Source organism: Rousettus aegyptiacus, unplaced genomic scaffold, assembly GCF_014176215.1.
Source record: "Rousettus aegyptiacus isolate mRouAeg1 unplaced genomic scaffold, mRouAeg1.p scaffold_m13_p_2, whole genome shotgun sequence".
NCBI classification, from domain to species: domain Eukaryota; kingdom Metazoa; phylum Chordata; class Mammalia; order Chiroptera; family Pteropodidae; genus Rousettus; species Rousettus aegyptiacus.
Window position 1 is genome coordinate 35,034,143 of NW_023416295.1, and position 23,016 is coordinate 35,057,158.

The following is a 23,016-nucleotide window of genomic DNA, read 5'->3' on the forward strand; positions in this document are numbered from 1 at the left end:
TATATACATATATACATGTACACATACATAGTTATATAACTAGATATCTATAGCTATAGCTACATATTTTTAATGTAGCATAGTGTTTAGAATTCATTGGTGTGTAGTCAGACAAATCTGTGTTCGGTATCCTCGAGATCAGTCACTAGCCCTGTAACCTTCCAGAAGTTTCGTTACCTAAAAAATGTCTGAGCGCGCACACAGCTTCTTGGGGAAAAAAACTCCCTTTATGCTAATATTTATTCCTGAGTTAAAGAGTGACGCCCTCTAGGGCAATAGCAACTGACCCTGACGACGGGACGCTGGCACTGTGTTGATGACATCACTTCCGGGGCGCCCGGTTCAGGGTTTGTTGAGCCTGAGAAAAGGTCGTCCACGGTTTTTGCAAGGGAGGAGACGAGTACTAGCTACTAGTGTTCACGAGGCAGGTGGGTGAATCGCCCACCCCTCCCCACCGATCGCGTCTGGGCTGCACTTCTCACAGCTGTTCTGTGTGAATAGGGCGATGATGTCTAATCCCTGGATGTCCTTCGCCCTAGTGGAACAATAAAAATTTATTTGCTCTTTTTCCATTTTGTCTATTAGTATGGTAGAGAAAGGGCCTACTTAAACATCCAGAAAGTTTTATAACGGTTGATCTGGAAGCTGAAACTAGATACTTGGAAGTGTGGAAATATAAAGGTGTTTTATGGGTAGACTTCTGTTATTTGTAGAAAACAGGTTTTTCGGAGATTCCTGTTATAAACCTGTGGCAAAAGGGTGGATTAAATTCGAAAAATTGTAATTCATGGGTAAAATAGGTATTAAGTTGCAGTCGTTTTGAGATGTGGTTCTTTAAAAAAGAGCTTTATGTGAACACTTGTTTCTAGACTACTAAATCTTGTTTTGTGTATGTTTTATATGAACTCTTGTTTTCCAACCAAATGATTAAATTTTGTTTTGAAAGGTGTTTCCAGGAAATGGACGGCACTTATTTTTATGTTCTGTATTCCCATTGTCGTTTGATTTTTAAAACCACATTTTGTCTTAATTTTAGCTGTCAAAAAATAAGTAGCACTTTCAAGTAACTATTGTACTGTGATTTTAGCTGTTTTATAAAGAATAATGGTTTGGTAAGAACAGCGTTAAAGTAATTGTAATACTAAATATTTTTATATCTGATTTCCCTGTTTTCCCCTTTAAAGAGCATTATATTCATTCATACTGTTATTTATATTGTGTAAGTTATATAATTGTATAACAGTTTGCTACTGCCTTTAGAAATTTTTGCGAACTTTAACGAAATATTCCTGTAATTTTATAAAACCGTGTATTGAAAAATAAACCAAACTAAGAATTTGCTAAACCGAATAGGTGAGTGGCTGATGTCGGTTCCAAATAAGTGTGTTTTTTCTAATTCTTTTCCAGGAATTATCTATAGAGTAAGTATGCTGATATTGAATAAGACAGCAGGAGTTTTTTTTAAACCATCAAAAAGGAAGTTGTATGACTTTTTAAGAAGTTTTAATTTTCATCCTGGAAAAGTATTTCTTCATAAACTAGTATTGGGAATTGAAACCAGTTGTGATGATACAGCAGCTGCTGTGGTGGATGAAACTGGAAATGTTCTGGGAGAAGCAATACATTCCCAAACTGAAGTTCATTTAAAGTAAGTAGACATTACCTTGGTAGTTTCCACTTTTTTTTTTTTTTTTTTTTTGGAAAAAGTAAAAAATAATTTTTTTGTATTTATCATGCATAGAAGTTAAATTTTAGGAGCTAATTTCTTTCTTTGTATGTGCAAAAGCTTCTAACTACTGTAAAAAACATTAATCTGACTTTTAAGGTCCTCATTTTTTTTTTAAGGCTCTCCAGAATTAGGTTCCAACCTTAACTAATCTGGTCGCCAGAAAGAAACTGAGCTCATTCTCAAGTCCAATATTTATCCATGATTTTCCCTCAGTAATACCTTTTCCTCTTTTGTCCACTTGAGTGTTTCATATTCTCAACTGAAGTCCTAGGAAAGAAAGCCTGACTTGACTTTTAGCCTGTGTTAAAGCACTGAAAAAAAACCATCTGATTCACATTTACACACATAACTCATGTTGGTACTTCAATAATAATATCCTGTTGTAATAAAGCACAGAATGGTGCAAGGTTTATAAATTAAGATATTTTCAGAGGATCATCAGGTGGGTTGCATAAGTAAGTGGACTAGATATAAAATGGAAAATATCTGGAGGTCACTAGTCAGCTCTCGCCAGTTATTGCTATGCAGGAATATAAGCCCTATCTTATTTGATCATCAGAGTTTTCAAGAGAAGCAGAAACCAGAATATTACTGTAATATCTCCAGATTCTTAAAATTAATAGAAAATTCAAAATATGTCAAAATACTATACAGATCAAATATGCTTTAAAGTTATCAATTTACAATAACTGACTAGTAAGAAAGGTTGATATTTTGAGATAACAGACCTGTATTTGAATCATAAATTGGGCACTTGGTATTGGCTTGGACTTTAGGCAAGTTCCATATCCTCTCTGATTCTGTTTTTACATTTATAAAATGGGTGTGAGGAGTATAATAGAAATAATATAGAATGTTATGATTAATAATATATGCAAAGAGGCAGAGTAGGCCTCCAAGGGTTTGTGGAAGGGACTGTGGTGGACGTCAGTAAAGCACAGAGAAGTATTAAAAAGTATTTGCCTTAAAGAAGCTTAATCTCATTTCTGAAACATGATATACAGTTGACCCTTGAACAACACGAGTGTGAACAATGCAGGTCCACTTATGGGTGGATTTTTTTAATATATTGGAAAAATTTTTGGAGATCTGCAACAATTTCAAAAAAGTATCAGATGAACTATGTAGCCTAGAAATATAGAAAAAATTAAGAAAAAGATATGCCATGAATGTATAAAATATATGTAGATACTAGTCAATTGTGTAATTTACTACCATAAAATATACACGAATCTATTATAAAATGTTTAACTTTATCAGAACTTATATACTTAAGACTATACATGGCACCTCTTGCAGTCAAGAGAAATGTAAATCAACATAAAATGCAATTGTAAGTCATAACTGCATAAAATTAACTGTTGTACATACTGCACTACTATAATAATTTCATAGCTGCCTCCTGTTGCTGTTGCGAGCCCAAGTGTTGGGGGTATCTACTTAAAATGGCTTGTGATGCTAATCATCTTCATATAAGCAGTTCATCTCTCCAGTAAATTGCGTATCACAGTAAAAAGTGATCTCTTGTGGTTCTTGTGTATTTTTCATCATGTTTAGTGCAATACCAGAAACCTATAAACCTTGGATAAGACCATGGGATCCATTTAAGTGCTACTAGTGATGCTGAAAGTGCTCCCAAGAAGCAAAGTTATGACATTACAAGAGAAATTGAATTGCTTGATATGTATCTAGATATGCCCACCATTTCACAGTAAATGAATCCAGCGTAAGGACTATTATATTAAAAGAAAAGAGAATTCTTGAGCTTTGCTGCAGCTACACAAGCAGGCATGAAAGCCTTGCACTTTTTAAGAAATACCTTTTTATCTCATTTTGAAAATATAGCTTTTGTATAGGTGCAGGATTGCTATAAGAAAGGTATACCTAGAGACTAATATGATTTGAGGAAAAGCAAAGCCATTATATGACAACTTAAAAGAAAAAGGAAGGTGAAGGATCTAAAGCTGGAGAATTAACACCAACAAAGGATGGTTTGATTATATTAGAATAGGATTTGCTTTAAAGATGTCAAGATAACAGGAAGCAGCAGATGAGTTCCCAGATATTAAGAAAATCACTGAAGAGAAAGGATATCTGCCTGAACAGGTTTTTAATGCAAACAAAAGTGTCCTAATCTGGGGGAATGCCACGAATGACATTTATTAGTAAGGAAGAGAAGCAAGCACCAGGATTTCGGGCAGGAAGGGATAGACTGACTCTATTTTATGCAAATGATAATGATCAAAACTGCCTTTATCTATAAAGCTGCTAATTGAAGAGAAAAGATAAACACTAGCTGTCAGTCTTTTGATTGTACCACAGTTAGAAGGCCTGGACATGTAGAACCTTTTTTCTGGATTGGTTCCATCACCTTTGTCCCTGAAGTCAGAAAGTACCTTCCTAGTATTAGACTGCCTTTTAAAGTTTTTTTGATATTGGACAATGTCTCCAGCCACCCAAAAACCCATGAGTTCAACAACGATGGCATCGAAGTGGTCTACTTGCCTCCAAAACAACATTTCTAATTCAGCCTCTAAATCAGTGGGTCATCAGGACCTTTAAGGATCATAACACGTACCACTGTACCCTATGGAAAGGATGTCAACCCAGATAAAGAGAACATCATGAAAGGATTGCACCACTGAAGGTGCCATTGTTGCTATAGAAAAAGCCATGAAAGTTATCAAGCCCAAAATAATACATTTCTGCTGGAGAAAACTGTCTAGATGTTGTGCATGACTGTATAGGATTTATAACAGAGTCAATCAAGGAAGTCATGAAAGAGATTATGGATATGGCAATAAATAAATGGTGTGTGTAAGGGGGTGAAGGGTTTCAAAACACAGATCTTGGAGAGAGTTAAGCGCTAATAGACACCACAGCAGGGGAATTAACAGAAGATGACTTGATGGAGATGAGTGCTTCCAAACCAGTGCCAGACAGTGAGGAAGACAGAAGCAGCAGGACATAGAAACAGCAGGATGTAGAGGCAGCAGTGCCAGAAAACAAATCGACATACAATCTGATAGAAGGGTTTTGCTTATTCAAGACTGCTTTCGACTTCTTTTATGACATGGACCTTTCTATGACATGGGCACTGAAACTAAGGCAAATGGTGGAAGGAGGATTGGTACAATGTGGAAACATCTTTAGAGAAATGAAAAAGCAAAGAAGTCAGACAAATGAGATGTATTTCCATAAAGTTACACTGACTGTCCCTGCCTCTCCTGCCTCCCCTTCCCCTCTCCCCACTCTTCTGCCTCTGCCACCCCTGAGATAGCAAGACCAATCCCTCCTGTACCTTCTCAACATTCAATGAAGACAAGCATGAAGACCTTTACAATGATCCACTTAATGAGTAGTAAATAATCATATGCCATAAAGTCATCTGGTGTGTGTGTGTGTGTGTTTGAGTGTCTTCCTGTGAAAATCTATTAATTACAGTGAGAACTGTATGAGACTTTTTATATGTCATCATCATCACCTAAGTATTCACTGTGTGGAACATCATGTACAAGACTTGTATTGAAGTGGATAGCCTTTCCTAACATAGGCATAAGGTGAGTGATATTTAATATAAAATTAATAATGTCTTTTCATACTGTTTTATAAATTTGTTTTCAAATAATTACATTACTGTACAGAGTGTACCTCTCTCTCTTTCTCTTTCTCTCTTTCTCTCTCTTCCCCAGTAGGAGAAACTGTATATCAGCCTAACATCACAGGTGAGTGGCTTTTTTTATGTGACAATGTTTCCAATACAGTATTATGAATATGACCATAATACTGTGTATCAGAAATATTTTATAACAATTCACTTATTATTGTATAGGCTAGGCTACCATGGAGTAATCATATTGATTACTCTAGACCATAAAGCAATCATATTGCTCCTTTGTTTTCAATGCACAAAATAAATATGGATTTCTTTTTCAGGTTATCTTTTCATTTTTGATGTCTAGTGTTAGTAATACATGTAAATCTACAGTATGTTGTATTATATAAGACAATATTGATACAGATATTGATAGATGATTCATCTTGTAAACAGATGACAAACTTAAGGTATCAATAAATACAGTGCAGTACTACTTTCTCTTCATTATGATTTTCTTAATAACTTTCTCTAGCATACTTTATTGTAAGAATACAGAATATAAATACATATACAAAATGTGTGTTAATTGACTTTATGTTATTGGTAAGGCTTCTAGTCAAGAGGAGGCTATTAGTAGCTAAGTTTTAGAGGTGTCAAAGTATACATGGATTTTTGGCAGTGTGTCGGGGGGTCGGCATCCCTAACCCCCGTGTTGTTTAAGGGTCAACTGTATTAAATACTTATTGAATGCTCCTACTGAAGATTTTCATTTCTGTGTATAGAACTAGTGTATTTTATAACATCAAATACTTGAAGGTTTTTGTTTTTGAGCTTAGAGGTGCATCTTGCAGACCTATATTTTATTGCTCTGCTTTTTTTTATTGTAAATCAGTCACGTCCTGGCAAATTTTTTGCTAGTAACTTTTCTCCTAATTCTTTACTCTTGACATTCAGGGTGATCATCCTCTATTTGTCCTACATGGAACAAAAACCAAAATTACTAACTCAGAGCACTGGATTCCCAAACTTTATTTCAGGATTGCAAGCTGTCTGCTGTCCTGCTGTGACCTCAAGTGCAGTGTGTTTAAAAATAAACTCATCTTCACAAAACTGTCTTCATGTTTCTGTTAGTATTTCTTTTCTCCCAGTCATTCCAGCTCAGTATCAGAATCATCTTTGATGCCTTGGTCTCTTTTCCAAGTAGTTATTAAAATTTTCCAGGCTCTCTGTCCCTTTCTTTTCATTCCCACAATCACCTAGTTTAAGAGGAATCATTTTACACAAATACTTTTGCAATATCCTCTTTAAAAGAAAAGCTTCCTATCTGCAGAGAGATTAATTTTCTTAAAATCCAGTTTGATCCTATCCTTTCCTTATTCAAGATTTCTTCCTTAGAATGCTTCTTAAGATTATTTTGGTAACTTCCTTCATCAACAAACAAACCCATAGGAATTTATTGCGCACAATTTTGAACAGAGATATTACACCCTTAATCACTGCATATTGAATTTGTATAGTATGCCACATTATAAGACATACATATTTGGAAATACTTGACCTTTTTACTAACATTTTAGCTATATAATGATTAATTTTAAAGCATACCTTTAGCTATAAAATTATATAATTTCCTCTTTTTACAGTCTTAAAATTATTAAAAGCTTTTTTTTTTTTTTTTACATATTTCTTTCAGAACAGGTGGAATTATTCCTCCAGTAGCTCAACAGCTTCACAGAGAAAATATTCAACGAATAGTGCAAGAAGCTCTCTCTCTCAGTAAAGTCTCTCCAAGTGAACTGTCAGCAATTGCAACTACCATTAAACCAGGACTTGCATTAAGCTTGGGAGTAGGCTTATCATTTAGCTTACAGCTGGTTGACCAGTTTAAAAAGCCCTTCATTCCCATTCATCATATGGAGGCTCATGCACTTACTATTAGATTGACAAATAAAGTAGAATTTCCTTTTTTAGTTCTTTTGATTTCTGGAGGTCATTGTCTATTGGCATTAGTTAGAGGAGTTTCAGATTTTCTGCTTCTCGGAAAGTCTTTGGACATAGCACCGGGTGACATGCTTGACAAGGTAATTATTTAAGAATTAATTTCTCCATTCTTTTTTGTTAAGGTATCAATTTCATTCAATTAAATAGTAATAAATGCACTACTATCATTCATCTAAATATTACTGAGTGATATATTAGATTGAAAAACGTACGTACAGTAAGACAAAAAGAGTAGTACCTAGTTTGTAAAAGATTTTTTTCTTACCTGTTCCAAATAAAATAAGAGGTTTACATCAGCACATAAAGACTTAAATGGTTTGCAGATGCAGTTATGTTTTTAATCAAATAGGGTAATATCTGTGAAAGAAAGTGTTTCATAAAGTATAAAGCACTATAAAAATGTTAAATAAGAGGATGTATAAAAGTAACAAGGATAGTAAAGATGTCACAATTGCAGATACCACCAACATGCAGATTTCTTTTTCCCTCGATCGAGAGTCCTAAGAGCCCACTGCCATATACAAAAATCCTGCTGCCAATAGCTGAAATGATTGAAAGAAATAGAGCAGGTTCTTATGTTTGAAATTCATCATTAAGCAATCGTTCATTGTTAATTTCAAACCTATTTTCCATCCCTATAGAAGAGCAAAAGTGCATAGGGAGGCAGTGATTAGACACTGTTGATCAGATTGTCAGAAGGGGCAAGATTTTCTTTATTAACCATCAGCTATAGTCCATATTTGTACAAGTATAGCATGCCTTATTCATCAGGTTTTTGTTTGTTTTTAAGTAAAATTCATTTCCTTAGTATCTTGGTTTCAGAATGTGCAATTTTATGACTATTATACAAATTTTTGTTTTTGTAGGTAGCAAGAAGACTGTCCTTAATAAAACATCCAGAGTGTTCTACCATGAGTGGTGGGAAGGCTATAGAACATTTGGCTAAACAAGGAAATAAATTGCATTTTGATTTCAAACCTCCCATGCAACGTGCTAAAAATTGTGATTTTTCTTTTTCTGGACTTCAACACGTTATTGATAAGACAATAATGCAAAAGGAAATAGAGGAAGGTATATTTCTAATTAGTAAAGTTGGACAAATAAATAATGTTGGATTGTGCCTAAAAATACCTGCTCATTTCTGCAGGTATTGAGAAGGGACAAATCCTGTCTTCTGCTGCCGACATTGCTGCTGCAGTACAACACACAATAGCATGCCACATTGCAAAAAGAACACATCGTGCTATTCTGTTCTGTAAGCAAAGAAACTTATTATCTCAAAGTAATGCAGTACTGGTAAGTTTTCTCATCTCATCTTGAAATGGTAGTAACACTTTACAGTATGTTAGTTCCAAGACCTTTCTTGATCCTGCACATAGGGTAAAAAGGTCTTTATGCCCTATGCCAGCCCTGACAATATGAAATATGCAGAATAAAAGCTAACAGCCATTTCTTGTACAAGTATGGCAGCTTAATGGAACATCTATACAGTCCATGTTTCAAAAAAGTCTAAGGCTGCATCTTCTAATTGAATTTAAAAGAAGGTTTACAATAAGAAATGAAATGCAGTTAACTGGTATTATTTTTAGAAAAACATGGATTTCATTCAAATTTATATTCCTCTGATGAAATCCCTTTAATGTGTTTAAAAGTCTTGATAAACTTCTAATTTAATTTAATTCTTTTGAAAATTATAAAGTGAGAAAATATTTAAATGATGGTAGAGTCACAAAATGGAATATTAAATGAATATAAAAGATAATAGGTTTTTAAGAATTATGTAGTTTTTTAGGAAAAAATGCTTATAAGTGAAAACTGCAGTCTAAAATATGCTATATTTGTCATTTTTAACAAGTTAGAAGAAAATATACAAAAATAGTAGTAATTATGTATGCTGATATTGAAATTTTTAATTTTTTTCTTCTGCAGTTTTTTTATTACACAGGCATATCACTTGCCCATTATCCATTTATCAAAATGTGATATTTTCTTACTTTTAATGCTGCTGTTTTCCTCAAGTTTAACTAACAGCTTGGCTCATAATCCATATGTGATATTTGTTAATTTTGGTCTTCTCAATTCCTTCAGGTTGTATCTGGAGGAGTTGCAAGTAACTTATATATCCGAAAAGCTCTGGAAATTATAACAGATGCAACACAATGCACTTTATTGTGTCCTCCTCCTAGACTGTGCACTGACAACGGCGTTATGATTGCATGGTAAGCCATGGGATGTATATGCTTCGTTTATAATTATGTAAATATTAATTGTCATTTCGTCATACTAAATCTTTAAATCTTAGGCTACTTATTTTATTTTAATGATTCTTATTTAGGAATGGTGTTGAAAGATTGCGTGCTGGCTTGGGCATTTTATATGACACAGAAGGCATCCGCTATGAACCAAAGTACGTAGTACCATTCATAATCTGTATGCAAGTTGCATTATAGATGTCAAAGCCTGGATTTTACTTCTATATATGAGGTCTTCATTGACATTCTGGTGGTACTTGAAGAAAGGTTACATTTTCTTTCATGAACCTAGGAGGCAGATCCCTTATAAGAAATATTTTTGCTATAGTATCAAATTCTAAAAACATTTGACAAATCATAGATTAGAAACAGATAGTGGGTAAGGGTGATAAATTCCTTCACTGGGACCAGAATGGAAACTATGTTCATGGCCTGGACTTTTTGCAGTGCGGAGACCATCTCAGGACCAACTAGTATGCTTACGAAAAATGTGCAAAAAGCATTTGGGTGTGAGACAGGGTTGTGAATATGCTCTACATGCAGCTGAAAAATGACCAAAAGATAGATGTTTTTTCTGTAAGCCTGTTTCATCTCCCAAATCAAAGTTCCAAAGAATAGCTCAATTTTTCAATTTGTTATCAAGTTCTGGTCTAAGTTAATTCTGGAATAGTATAAATAGTCAAGGATGATTATGTTTCATAATCTAACATAATTCTGTTTTAAACATTGTTTTATCTGATGTTTTAAAATTTTTCAGTATTGTAGTCCATAACTGTAGCTAAATGAACTACAGATTCTTATGGGATTATAAATGAACAGAATTTAGTTAGTAGTGGCAAAAAAAAAAAAAAAAAAAAAAAAACCCCTATGTTGATGGCCTAACCTTTGGTAGTATATATTGTCTGATCCAGTGTTGACTTCTTTTGGCAGTGTTGAGGCTGGAGATGGTGGCTTTTCCAGGTTGGGATATCATTGAAGCATTATATTGGGAAACATAGCAAAAAGCAGAAATCTTAGGCCAAAATTATTTACTGAAGAACAAAGAAAGAAGGTAGAATTTAAGATCTCTTCTGCCAGTAGAGACAAAGGAATATAGCAAAGGAGCAAGCCAGATTCTGAAACCTCAGAGAAGAATCAGTAGAAACCTGAGGAATTTCTAAAGTAGGAATGGATGCATGTTTAACTTTAACTATATGGTAAACTATTTTCACCCTTTTAGCTTTGTAGAGAATCATAAGGCATTTTTTGCTATTTTTCTATTTCAAGATTTTATTTATTTATAGTATTTGAGAGCAGTAGGATTATTTCTTTTAAAACATTTGAATCTCCAAAGTCATTGAATTGTATATATTAAATATGTGTAGCATTTTACGTGTCAAATATACCTCAAAGTGGTTTAAAAAAAACCTCCAAGTTTAGGTTTCTTATTAATGGAACTGGCCTTTCTTCACCCATTATTCTCAGTTGGGGTTCCTACTGTATTTGTATGTATTCAAGAACTATGACTACATATATTTAATACATTAATACATTAGATACATAAATTGTTAGAGTTCTAAACAGTCTGCAAATATTTGAAATAATGGGATTTGTTTGATTATGATGCAGATGTCCTCTTGGAGTAGATATATCAAAAGAAGTTGGAGACGCCGCCATAAAAGTACCACGATTAAAAATGAAGATTTGATTTTTGCTTTTCAAAAAATCCCTAAAGGTAGTATTTCAACATTCAATTTTGATTTTTTGTATATCAAATTGTAAGGGATACACACTATTAATTGTTTATCAAAGCTTTCTTTTGTTATTCTTTCTCATGGTTAATGTTTAACCTTTTCTTCTGAAAGGCTGTAATAAAAGGTTATAGTATTATAAGATTTTTTTTTTAATAAAAAAAAAAGTAAAACATTTAATGGGGTAAAGAATATACTGATACTGGCAGGTAGAAAAACAAACCTGCAGAAAGAAATAGAGCAAGTCTGCTATATACTGGTCTCATGTTATACAAGCATTGATTATCTTTTTCCCCCTTTCTCATATCAGGGTAGTAGAAGGTTTTTTTTGTTTGTTTGTTTGTTTGTTTTTGTTTGTTTGTTTGTTTTGTTTTGTTTTGTTTTTGCTTTTGCTGAAACATTAGCCTGACTTTTCTAATGAAAGAACAATTTTAGAAAGGGAACCAGGTCAAAGTCACGTCGAATCATAAAATTCTAAATCAAGACACAGGAAGACTTTCTCTAACAGAATGTATATTATTAATTATAAAAATTTATAGGTATCGTCTCTGGAGCAAATGGAATATATATACATTTCTTAAAACCCATCTGATATTTTAAGAAATATGACATATAGGTAATCTCTCATTGTGTATTGTATTTTTTAGTTGACCATATATATTTACATCTATTATTTTAGAAATTGTACTTAAAGATTAAAGTATGTGAGATGAAAAAGGTTTTGTTTTGGTTTTGGATAATTTCCTTGGTATCTGAAACTTTGTACTACAGATTTTATAATAGTTGTTTTTTTTCTGCCTAAAGTAACTGAGTATAAGGACAATGCTACTGACTAATGTCCTTTGAGAGATTTTAACAATAGAGATTTATATTATATGTCATCCATACAGGAGCAAGTTGTTAACTTTTTAGTCAGTGACTTGTTTTATTGAGAAAGTAGGAGGTAAGGATAAAAATCTAGAATGAAAAGATTTCTTATTTTAATCTTGCTTTAAAGTGACCTCCCTTTGGAGGAGATCATAGAGTTTTGCTTTATGATCATCCATTTTTATCCTCAAATAGAAATATAATTTATATGAGGGAACATATAGGAACAGCCAATATTTATAAAGCTTTACATTCTTTAATATTGAGGAATTAGTGTGATGGAACTTGTTTGTAAATATAATTTAAAAGAAACAATAAGTTTGTGAATTCACATTTTACATTTGGATTTGTGTTCCGTATTATGTGGATCTGAATTCAAAGAGAAGTGGTGCAATTATTTTTTGTGACTATTACAATCAGAGTACATATAAACTATGGGGGAAAAAGCGACCAAAATTTCTTCCCACTATAACAAATATTATAAAATAGGGATATTTATAATGTAATTCTTCAAATTTCTAAGTATCAAAATTGTTCCAGGTACTACAAGCACACATGACAAAATTGGGTTCATGATATAAATAAGGGAAACTACAGGTACAGAAAAAAGGAAAGAAGGAAGGGAAAGAAGAGAAAGATGGAAAGGAAAAGGAAGGAGGTATACTGAAGTCTATATTGGTAAGCACATGTGCCAAAGTTAGCTTACAGTACAAGTAAGAGGCAAGTAATTTGCTGAAACCTTTTATATATTTTATATATTACCTTATACATGATTTAAAAAATAAGAAAATGTGAGGTAATAAAAATAATCCTTATGAGGGCAGTGCTGTGCTTTAGGAGAACTACTATAAGCATTAGGAGTAGTAGGATGTTATGGATAGGCCAAGATACTCAGGAAATGTCTATGTTATTGAATGCAAAGACCTTGATCCTCAACCTTGAAAATACTCAAAATACAGTCTTTAGCCCACCCAAACCTAGTTGTAAAGCTCAGTTTATCATCTAAAGGTTTTTTTTAAGTGTACAGAGGCTTAATATTTCCATTAATATGAATTCTTATCCCTTAATAATACTGAATAAATGACACAGTTTTTTTATCGTTTGAATTATTTCTCCCTTTCTCATATAAAATATGCCAATCTGCCCCTTCCCACATACAATTCCTATATTTTAGTCCACCCACCAGAAAATGTGACTGAGCAATTAAGCAAATTTAGAATTCAATTTGAAGATTAAGGAGGCCTCTATTGTACAGTGGTTAAGAGAAGAAGGTTTGGACTCTAACACATAGAAAGTCCTAAATACATGTAGCTACCATCATCACAGTCTTTATTGTTGTGTTAAGACATGTTGGGGTAAATGATTGCTAATTAATATATATGTTCAGTGCAGCCCAGGTAGACCATATGAAGACACTGAGCAAAGTGGATAGAGAAAAAAGAGGGAGGAGGGCTTTAAAGGACATAGGGAAGCCTAGCTGCTTTTGTATCAAATCTATCTGTTGCTGTAAAATAGGAAAAGTAGACATATACCAAGACCAACCTACTGGAAACAGTACTCATGTGATTCTAAGCTACAAAAGAGTATCATTCTTTCCAGCTGCAAATCAATAAGTGTGGAGAATGGTCAATACTGGTTGCCACATTCTTCAGCCATACTTTTGCGCTTGATGGGCAATGAGTTCAGATTTTTTTTTAAATGAAAGTTTTTAAAGTATACCTTTAAGGTTTTAAAAAGTTCATGCATTTTGTGCTATTTATCATTAAATATATCAAGGCATTACAGAGTATTAACATGTGGGCTACTTTGAATCAGGCTTCTTTAGCCCAGTATACGAATTGAAAAATATTTCTAACACTTGATATATATACTAATTATGGTACTTATGTCAGTTGCTATATTTTAGAAGTTTTAAGTATAGGAATTCTATTTCAGAAAATTCTACTTATTTTTCGACAACATAACTGACCTGGTTTTAATTTTAGTAGACATGCTAAGGGAAATCTGTTAAGTATAAATATCAATAACCTCTATTAAAAAAAGATTACTCAGTTATTTTACCACAATTAAAAATAAAAAATTTAAAACAATTGCTCAGGAATCTTTTCATACTAAAATCTTATATTAGCCTTCTGCAGGCTCCGAATTAACTTTCTGTTCATGTTTTCCAAGTTCATTCAAAAACACTATTCTTGGTCTTGATACTTTTAAGATATCTGATGAAATTGCAGATGAAAAGGAAAAAACATTATGAGAAGCAGCTGTCTTTTGGGTTGTTTTGAAGAGTCCCATGAAGTTAGTTACAGGAGGCATTAAAGTCAAAGAATCTCTTGGTTGAATTTTAGGTTTTAATTTTCTTCGGTGTTCTTTCCCTACAAATAAGAAAGCCACAATTAAATGTCTCTATTTACCCTAAGAACCCTAGGTATAGTCCCAATGCCTTCAATTCTATATAGTTCTATTTTCTGTACATCACTGAAACATACTAAGAGATTAGTAGCTTCCAGACTTTTAGATGTAAGAGTGCAGAAATCTTTGTGGACCAATATATGATTGCCAACTTTTTATTATGTGAAATTGGCATTAATAAAAGAATAAATGCCAACTATTTTAAATATCATTTTGTAAAAGAAGAGATATTTTGACACTAATAGTCAAAAGCAAAGTTAGAACCATTTAGAAGTCAAGATCAGTTTGTTGCAGTCACAAATGGAAAGGGAGAGAATAGGGAGAGAGAATAAAAAGAGGAAAGAACTTTATTTATTTAGCAAGTATTTGAGGGAAGCTAGGTGTATATATGGGAGGCTGTATTTCTGAACATAATGGGTGGAAGAATATTTTTTTCATATAGCTTTTTTAGTGTAGGAGTATTTACACACAAGAAGAAAGTCAGTCTCATTCTTTCTTCTAAACAATAATCTGTGTGCCAATAATCGTACGATGTTTTCACAAGTTTGTGCTAACATAAGAAAAAATAGGGACAATGTAGTAAGTTTACAATAAAGTTAATTTCATTTAATGTAAATTCAGTCATAGGACAGTATGTCAAATAAGACTTATTTTGGTCCTACACTAAGCAAACATGAACAAGCACTAAGCATATATGTGAAACCAGTAAGTAACTTATTTTCCTACCATGTGTCTGAGTAGGAATTGATGAGTATCATTATAAGATCTGGATTCTGATCTTGCAGGTCTAGGCCATCATCTACCAACTATGTATAAAAGTGTACAGAATATCAATGCAAAAAATGTGGTCTCTACCCTAAGAATTTATTAGATAAGTTGCACATGGAACAGAACAATAGCAAGGTCATAATTTAAGTTATACTTACATGTTGTTTCAGTAATGACTTATTTTTGTGCATGGCTTATGAGAAAAAGCAAAGTTAAGAGAGGGATTTCTCTCAGTTGGTGTTAGTAGAGAAGGCCTTAAAAGAAATGATTAATACTGGCTTGTAAATGGGAAGTTATTTTAGGCATACAGAATTACAAGAACAAAAGTTTACAGGTAAATTTTTTTGGTAGCCTCTACATTTTGAATTTTTAGAATGGGACTCAATTATAAAGTGTCAAGGCTAGAAGTTATCTCAGAGGAAAAAGAAAAATCAATTACCTTTTTTAAAGACAGGAATTATAGATGGTCCTCCATTTTTCTCCAGGCTAAAAGGAAAACATTTTTATCAAAAAAAAAAAGAAAAAGAAACTAGAAATATATGGAGACTTATTATATCCAGGTACCATGTTCAGTGCCTAATGGTCTAATTTATACATGTTACCTATACTAACTATACATGTTACCTGTAGATACTCATTTTTAGTCACTCATTTACTTACTTATCATTCAAAATATTTGGAACATTAAATCTACTTGAAGTGATCAAGGAAAGCTTCATGGGAATAAAAGCACTTCATCTGGGTTTTGAAGAAAATAGGTCTTCAAATGGATAAGGAGGGGGAGGGTATTCTAGACAGAGGGAATAAGATATGAAAGATTATAGTTCTTTATAATAGTATGTTCAGAGTACATTAAGGAGTCTGGTGTGGTTGGAATTAAAGGTATCTAGAGATATGACAGATAAAGATCAGGTCATTTTATGTATCAAGAATACAAGAAAATTTAAATTTTATTTTCAAAATAATGAGGTACCAGTGAAGTGTTTCAAGCCAAAGAATAACAAGGAGTTCCCAAGTTCATGTGCGTGCGTGCGTGCGTATATGAGTGGCTTCAAAATAAGTTTTAATTATCATCCTGTACATGTAACATGTAAATATGGTATTGCAAAAATTCCCTGGTGATAAAAATCTTGATTAAAGTTAATATATTAAAGTTAGTTATCACAGATATATTCCTGGTTAATCTGATGAGGAACATTTGCTGTTGTGAACCTTAATGAGGCACAGGCCTCTATCAGTTCACATGCCAACTTCATGCCTTTAGGATAACGTGAAACTAGCTAGTGTTAGTCTCAGATTATTTTCATGGAGGGTCAGTTAAGACCAGTAAAATATGTCTCTCTACATACTTCTACTTTCCTATACAGGATGCTAGATAGGGACATGGGGATAGAGAAGTGGTGTATATACTCCAAAAAAGTGCTCTTATGATCCCAACCACAATCAATCTATTTTGTTTCCAGTAGTGGTGTCAAGGAACAGTTTGTGGAAGGATATGTTTATCCATCCCAAAGTTTCCACACTTGTTTTAGTAATGTTTTAATGCATTTCCCATGGTTTATTTAAAACCAAACTCTGTCTCAGGATTGGTATGAAAATTAAAGGGAATAGTTCATATAAATGCCCAAAGAGGTGTGTATAGCACTCTTTGTTGTGGGATTAATTATTTCCTTACAAATTCTACCTCACTTGTTAACCATTCTTGTAAGTTTACTGACCACTGGTCACTGCTTATTTGTAATCTTGAATGTTCTCAACTCTAAGGGATACCGTTCACCTCAGTCATTTAGATTTGCATAGTTATTCCAGCCATTTTCCAGCAGATGGCAGTAAAGTGTCCCGAAGAAGGGCACCCTTTTCTGTTTCCCAAAAAGTTGCCAAATGGGCTAGCTGTGGAGTGACTATAAAATACTTAAATTATTTATCCTAAGTTATTTTTTTAAACAATAAATATTATTTTTTAACATTTTTAAATATGGTAATTACAGTTTAGATTTCCCTGGCTTTTTATATAAAATTGGGTAATAAGGTTTAGGTTTTCAGTTTTTCAAAGAATTCAACTTAAAGATGTACTTATTTTTTCTATACTTAAAATTGATTTCTAGAACCATGGTACACTGTTGGATCCTATTCTCTTCTACTGTTGTAAAGTTAATAATATAGCTTGAGTAGTTCTGTTTCCTATATATAAATAGTACTTTTTGCAGAGACTTGTAATTCAGCTACATGTACGGAAGGAAATATGCCCATTGTAAAGAGATGCTCCTCTCTTTTTTTCAGAAACATAAGTTCATGATGAAACTGCAACATTGATGCAAAATCTTTTGAATAAATTCCTGGCAAACTTTGGCATAACTCCAGCCACTGGTTCTTTTCAGAAATGTGAATAATCCTGGCCAGACAAGATCCCCAAGATCTGATTGTATCTTGTCTACTCTCACAGTTCTGTTGCTAAGTTGGAATTAAAACAGGCTTTGGCAATGAACATTTAAAATGAAGTTTATACTTAAGTGTAAATGGCATATATTCATAGCACGGGTAGTTCCCCTTGTTTGATCTTCCTTAAACTTCTTTAAAAGTTCCTGTATCAACAGTTTCACTACTTCAACTTCAAATATGAGCACCCTACCTTAAGGAAGGAAGTCCCACTTTTCGTTGTATTTGAAATTCCTTTAAAAATGCTGGGTTAATACTTGCATCTCTGCTGATATTATTTGTTATACGAAGGAACTGATTAGGCTTATTCCTGCATTCCTTTAATAGGATGCGGAAAGCATTTGCATTGTAAGTTAAGTAGCCAAGAGCACAGGAGCAAGCTGCGCGAACCTAAATGAAGAAACAGTTCCTTAGTGAAGAAACAATTCCTCCTTAACCACTGAGCTTTGTTCTTAAAATATCTAACCCAGTTCTCTCATTAGATACTTTATAGGAAATATGTATGTCAACCAAGGGCAATCACAGCCATATTTTTAGAGAGACACGCCAATTGCCGTTCATTTCTAGCAGTTGTTCTCAATCCTGACTGCATTTTAGAATTGCCAGGAATTTTACTTTCATTCATTTCAAATAATCATAGAAATGACTTAGTGAGATCACAAAAACTAACCTAAAACTAATCAAACATTTTAACTATAAATTTTTATATCATCAATGTACTTATTTATAGATTGAATCTTAAATATCAAAGTTAAAACAAACGTACACATTTTGTGGGAACCAGAATTGTGGATGGCAGATGTAGTCCTACAAAAATCATCTCATTTTGAGTTAGTAACATGAACTATTATTGTAACACAGTCAACCTGTGGAGAAATGAGCCCCCAGACATGAGAGAGAAACAAATTATATTTTTAGAATATTCAATTTTTAGAATTTTGTTTTTACCTCTTCTTTTCCTGAGTACAAATGATAGCAGAGCCGTTGGATTGTACCCAGTGTGGCAAATGCTTCTGGAATACCAGCTCTAGAATGAGCCAGGCTGGCTATTAAATTCCCTATAAATTAAACAAGAAAAATGTTTGTGTTATTTGACATAAACTGATATACTGTGCTTTTGTTTATTTACACATAATATTAAAAAGGTTTGAGTCACAACACATCTCTGATAATGAAGAAGTGCTGAGAAAAAGTGTTTATATATTAAATGTAGAACAAACTTTCTCCAAAATTATGGTTTAGTTTTCTGTCACAAGTAGTAAAAGTTAAAGAGGTTTATTTAAGAGAGGGGAATTTTGAAAACCAGAGGTTTTATTCCCCACGGCTTCAGAATATATTTTGTTTTGAGGTTTCAGGATTTGTGCGTGCATTTATTTATTTATTTATTTATTTATTTATTTATTTATTTAATGGCTAACAACATAATGATTGAACTGCTTTAAGAAAATGGCTTTGAGTTAAGAAGAGCTAAATGATATTTAAAATCAAGCAATATGTTGCTTATTGAAGTTTAAACTCGTTGATGTTCTTACATGAATAGAAATGTTTTGGATTGAAAAGTTAACTAATAATTAAATAAATGTACAAATACCAACTTAAAACTTTTATTCAAATTCTTGTTTTATTTTTAGACTTTGTATGCTATTCTTTCACAATATTGTTGCTGTGCTGGAATAAGTATAACACAAATTTTAAGATATAAATAAATGTATTTTTATATTCGTAGCTGGATACTTTATCGAGATATTAACTGGGTTTTTGTTCTCCTTTTATTTTTTTCCAGTCTCCATTATAAGCCAACACAACCTTTGTATTTATTGCAATAAATCCCTCAGGATGGAGTCTGCTGGGTTTTATGGCCTAGAGCAAAAATTGTCTAAAGATAACATTTCTGATGGGTTTATAGGAGGCATTATGCTAGGGATAAGGGGGAGAGGTGTCTTTAAATTTGTGGAGTAAGAAATGGAGGACGGCAAAGAGTCTAAGACTAAAAAGGACATATTAGGAACAGGAGCTTTGAAAGGAGAATGGCCATGTGATTCACATAGGAAGACTGGATGCTTGGCAACAGAAATCCCAACCTCTGCAAAACCTGTGCCTTTGGAGCCTCTTCTGGGAGCTGTGTCGATTTGGACATTGAGCGCATCATTTCTCTTACATCATACTTGAGGCCTGTTTTGCTTGGGATACCCTGGACATGTATAAGAATCTGGAGATACGTATGACTCTGATTGTGGAGTGCAGAGAAAGCCTAGTAATTTTGGGATTCAATTCCTACCAGCCTGGGGAAATATATGAAAGCTAGTATTAGATGGCATTTCTTGCACACAGTTTATGGAGTAAAACCCATTATAATTGTTTCTCAGAGTCATAGAGTTACTGTGACATTTAATTACAAGTGTTATTTAGAGAAAAATATATTTTATAACTTTTTTTATACATTTTTTTCCTAACTAGTTTCCATCAGAAAGTTTTCGTTTGCTTGAATTTTCCTTGCATGCCAAGTAAATACACTACATAAAAATATTCTAGCAGCAAGTGGAGTTTACTCTGTACATTTCAGTTAAAAAGCAAGTACCTTATTTATTTACTTTCTGGTAGTTACTCCATATGGCTGTTGTTCTGATAGTTTTATGTTGTTGAGAGCGACATCAAGTAAATTAACTTATTGATCATCTGGAGAGTTAAGTCTGGAGTGGGTACAGTTACACAATTAGCATTAAGTGTGGCAAGAACTCTATTGGGCCATTTTGCCTTACTATATTGCATATGTGTGTAGAGAACTCTTAAATGTGAACAAAATATGCACAGCTGGTCAAAAGGGAACCAGGCAGAGGTATATCGATGTAAATCTGCTACTATTATAAATTGATGTATAAATTTTTTTTGGTCGCTCATAGTTGAATTCTCATTTTATATTCTGGAAAAAATAATTAGAGGTTTGAAAAGTAACTAAGAAATCAAAAAGGCCATGTTCAGAGTTACTCTGCTTCTATTTGGGATGCAGAGTAGACTTACATTGTTCCATGTAGACTCATTTTTAAGACTGTGTGATGAGTATCCATCAGGCTTATTATTTTACTATTGCTCAGATTACAAAACAATTTTTTTGAAAATAGTTTTTTATGTATACAACAATTATCTTCTCGGTATTTCTTACCTGTCAAGACAATAGTAGCAGAATGAACTGAATACAGACTATCAACTAAAATAGTAACGCCTCTTGCAGACAAAGTAATATGGTCCACATCTATAATGACTTTAGCTAATATAATAATCTAAAAACAAAAAAAGAAGTATAGAATCATTGAACATTTTTTATTTGGCTTCTTTAATTAAGCTTTTATTTATTTATTTTTATGTTTATTGGTACTTCTCAGGAAGGCAAGAGGAGTAATTTGGTATGATTCAATAGAAGAGAAGCAAGTGGCAGGGGAAGAAGTAAGGGTACTTGTCCCAATCTGATTATTTCAGTAACCGTGGTAGGCCATATTATTCTTTCTATAATATTTGTAACTTTTGTATCCTTGAAATGTGGGTTTGTAGAAAATACTTCTCCTAAAGATCATAGGACAGAGTAATACTAAGAACCCGGATAACTATAGTTGTCACAGGTTGAAGAATTGGTGTGATCAGCTAAAAATTTGCAGTTAGAAAATTTGTCTTGAACGCTACCATATTTCTCTACTTATTTCCTTGTAATATGAGGGTGATAAAAATACTGCTACCTCTCTATCAGCCTGACAGGGTTGTTAGAAGCATCAGATTATGCATAAAGGCAAACATTCCATTTTAACTTGTAATATTCTAAATAAATGAAGAAATCTTCATAGATAATGGAGCTTTTATAATGTGGAAGGGGTTGGTGTGAAAAATACTGTGAATTTTAAAATCAGTAAACATTTTTCTAGAACTAAATTTTTTTCTAATTTTCAAGTTTTCACTAAAGAGATGTATTTATTGAAGTTTTAACCTCCAATTTTGTACCTGAAATGCTGCCATTGCCTTCTCAGTTTCAATTGCTGATTCAAGAAAAGGTTCAAAAATTGATATGGTTATTATTCCACTTTCCAATATTAAATATTGTTGAAAGCAATCATTGAAGGCAAAAAGTGTTAATGCATAGCTTGCTCTTAAACAGATGTCCTAGAAATAGGAGAAACATGCATTATCTTTAACTTACTTCATTTATCATGTTATCAAGGTAACAGGTTTTGAATTCTTGCCCATTAAAATATGTTGCATTCTAATCTCTGGGAGTAAAATGAGACATTACTGTATTGGGGAAAACGGATAGATAATAGAGTTACCTCAGAATGTTATTGAACCTATAAAATAGAGAATTAAGTGTATCAGAGATAAGAAAGCGAAAAAATTTTAATTTTTAAAGAGAATGTTAGATTACTGATTATGCAAATGAATACCTAAATGGTAACAGGAAACTCCATAATTTCATTAGTCCTCAACATTTTTGTTTTAATGTATTTTTATTTTCATGTCTACATTTCAAAATAGAGCTGATAAATCAAAACTTCCCTTGTACCACAGGCTGTATATTGTATTTCATGCATTGTGGGATGATGATTATCTTTAAAAGAAGTTCATTCGTAAAATTCTTTTGTGCTATATTTTAAGGGAGTATTAAAAAAAAAAGTCTTACTTTTAAAAATCACATTTTAACATTTTGGGACTGGGCAAACAGAGCAAAAGCCAATTTTCCTTTAGACTCAGTCTGCTTACCAAAGATGAACAATATGGTAGATCTTCCAGAATGACCCAAAAGATAGAATCTTATCACTAAATCTTATTTTTAATATTTGAACAGTATACCACACACACATACTACAGAGAGAGAGAGAAAGAGAGAGAGAGAGAGAGAGAGAGAGAGAGAGTTCTTCTACTATGAATCATTATATAAAAATGCTGTATGTACATACTGAAATATTTAAAGATAAAATTATGTGATGCCTGACAAATAATCTTCAATGAAGGATCCAGTAACATACAATGGAGAAAAGAAAGCCTCTTCAATAGATGGTGCTGGGAAAACCGGAAAGCCACATACAAAAGAATGAAAGTAGACTGCGATGTGTTACCATTCACAAAAATTAACTTGAAATGAATCAAAGACATAAAACAAACAAAAAAATACATGGAGGAAAACATGGATACTAAACTTATGGACCTTGGTGTTATGAATTTGACCTCAAAGACAAGGGAAGTAAA

The 23,016-nt window shown here is 32.9% G+C and overlaps 2 protein-coding genes across 11 annotated transcripts in view; one reads left to right on the forward strand and one right to left on the reverse strand.

The window, feature by feature from the left end:
* The first annotated feature begins 306 nt into the window (after positions 1 to 306).
* OSGEPL1 (O-sialoglycoprotein endopeptidase like 1) lies at positions 307 to 21,886 on the forward strand. 10 transcript variants are annotated; one of them, XM_036236096.1, is made up of 10 exons: positions 1,546 to 1,648; positions 5,422 to 5,454; positions 6,282 to 6,453; positions 7,021 to 7,408; positions 8,195 to 8,399; positions 8,476 to 8,624; positions 9,417 to 9,547; positions 9,664 to 9,735; positions 11,189 to 11,294; positions 19,574 to 21,886. In XM_036236096.1, exons 3-9 carry the CDS (start codon positions 6,446 to 6,448, stop codon positions 11,265 to 11,267), a joined length of 1,032 nt encoding a protein of 343 aa, XP_036091989.1. In that variant the 5' UTR covers positions 1,546 to 1,648; positions 5,422 to 5,454; positions 6,282 to 6,445; the 3' UTR covers positions 11,268 to 11,294; positions 19,574 to 21,886. The 10 variants fall into 10 exon arrangements, with proteins under 10 accessions (XP_036091987.1, XP_036091996.1, XP_036091988.1 ...); XM_036236094.1 differs by lacking the exons at positions 5,422 to 5,454; positions 6,282 to 6,453 and adding an exon at positions 307 to 428 and having other exon boundaries at positions 1,408 to 1,648; XM_036236095.1 differs by lacking the exons at positions 5,422 to 5,454; positions 6,282 to 6,453 and adding an exon at positions 3,287 to 5,289 and having other exon boundaries at positions 1,536 to 1,648.
* Positions 14,282 to 23,016, reverse strand: part of ANKAR (ankyrin and armadillo repeat containing) — a 50,361-nt gene continuing 41,626 nt past the window's right edge. Inside the window, exons 18-23 of the mRNA XM_016147792.2 lie at positions 21,778 to 21,936; positions 20,951 to 21,068; positions 18,739 to 18,848; positions 17,984 to 18,180; positions 15,794 to 15,840; positions 14,282 to 14,549 (exon numbers count right to left, since the gene is read on the reverse strand). Of these exons, the coding sequence (XP_016003278.2) occupies positions 14,302 to 14,549; positions 15,794 to 15,840; positions 17,984 to 18,180; positions 18,739 to 18,848; positions 20,951 to 21,068; positions 21,778 to 21,936 (879 nt within the window). The 3' untranslated portion in view covers positions 14,282 to 14,301. The remainder of the gene's footprint in view (positions 14,550 to 15,793; positions 15,841 to 17,983; positions 18,181 to 18,738; positions 18,849 to 20,950; positions 21,069 to 21,777; positions 21,937 to 23,016) is intronic.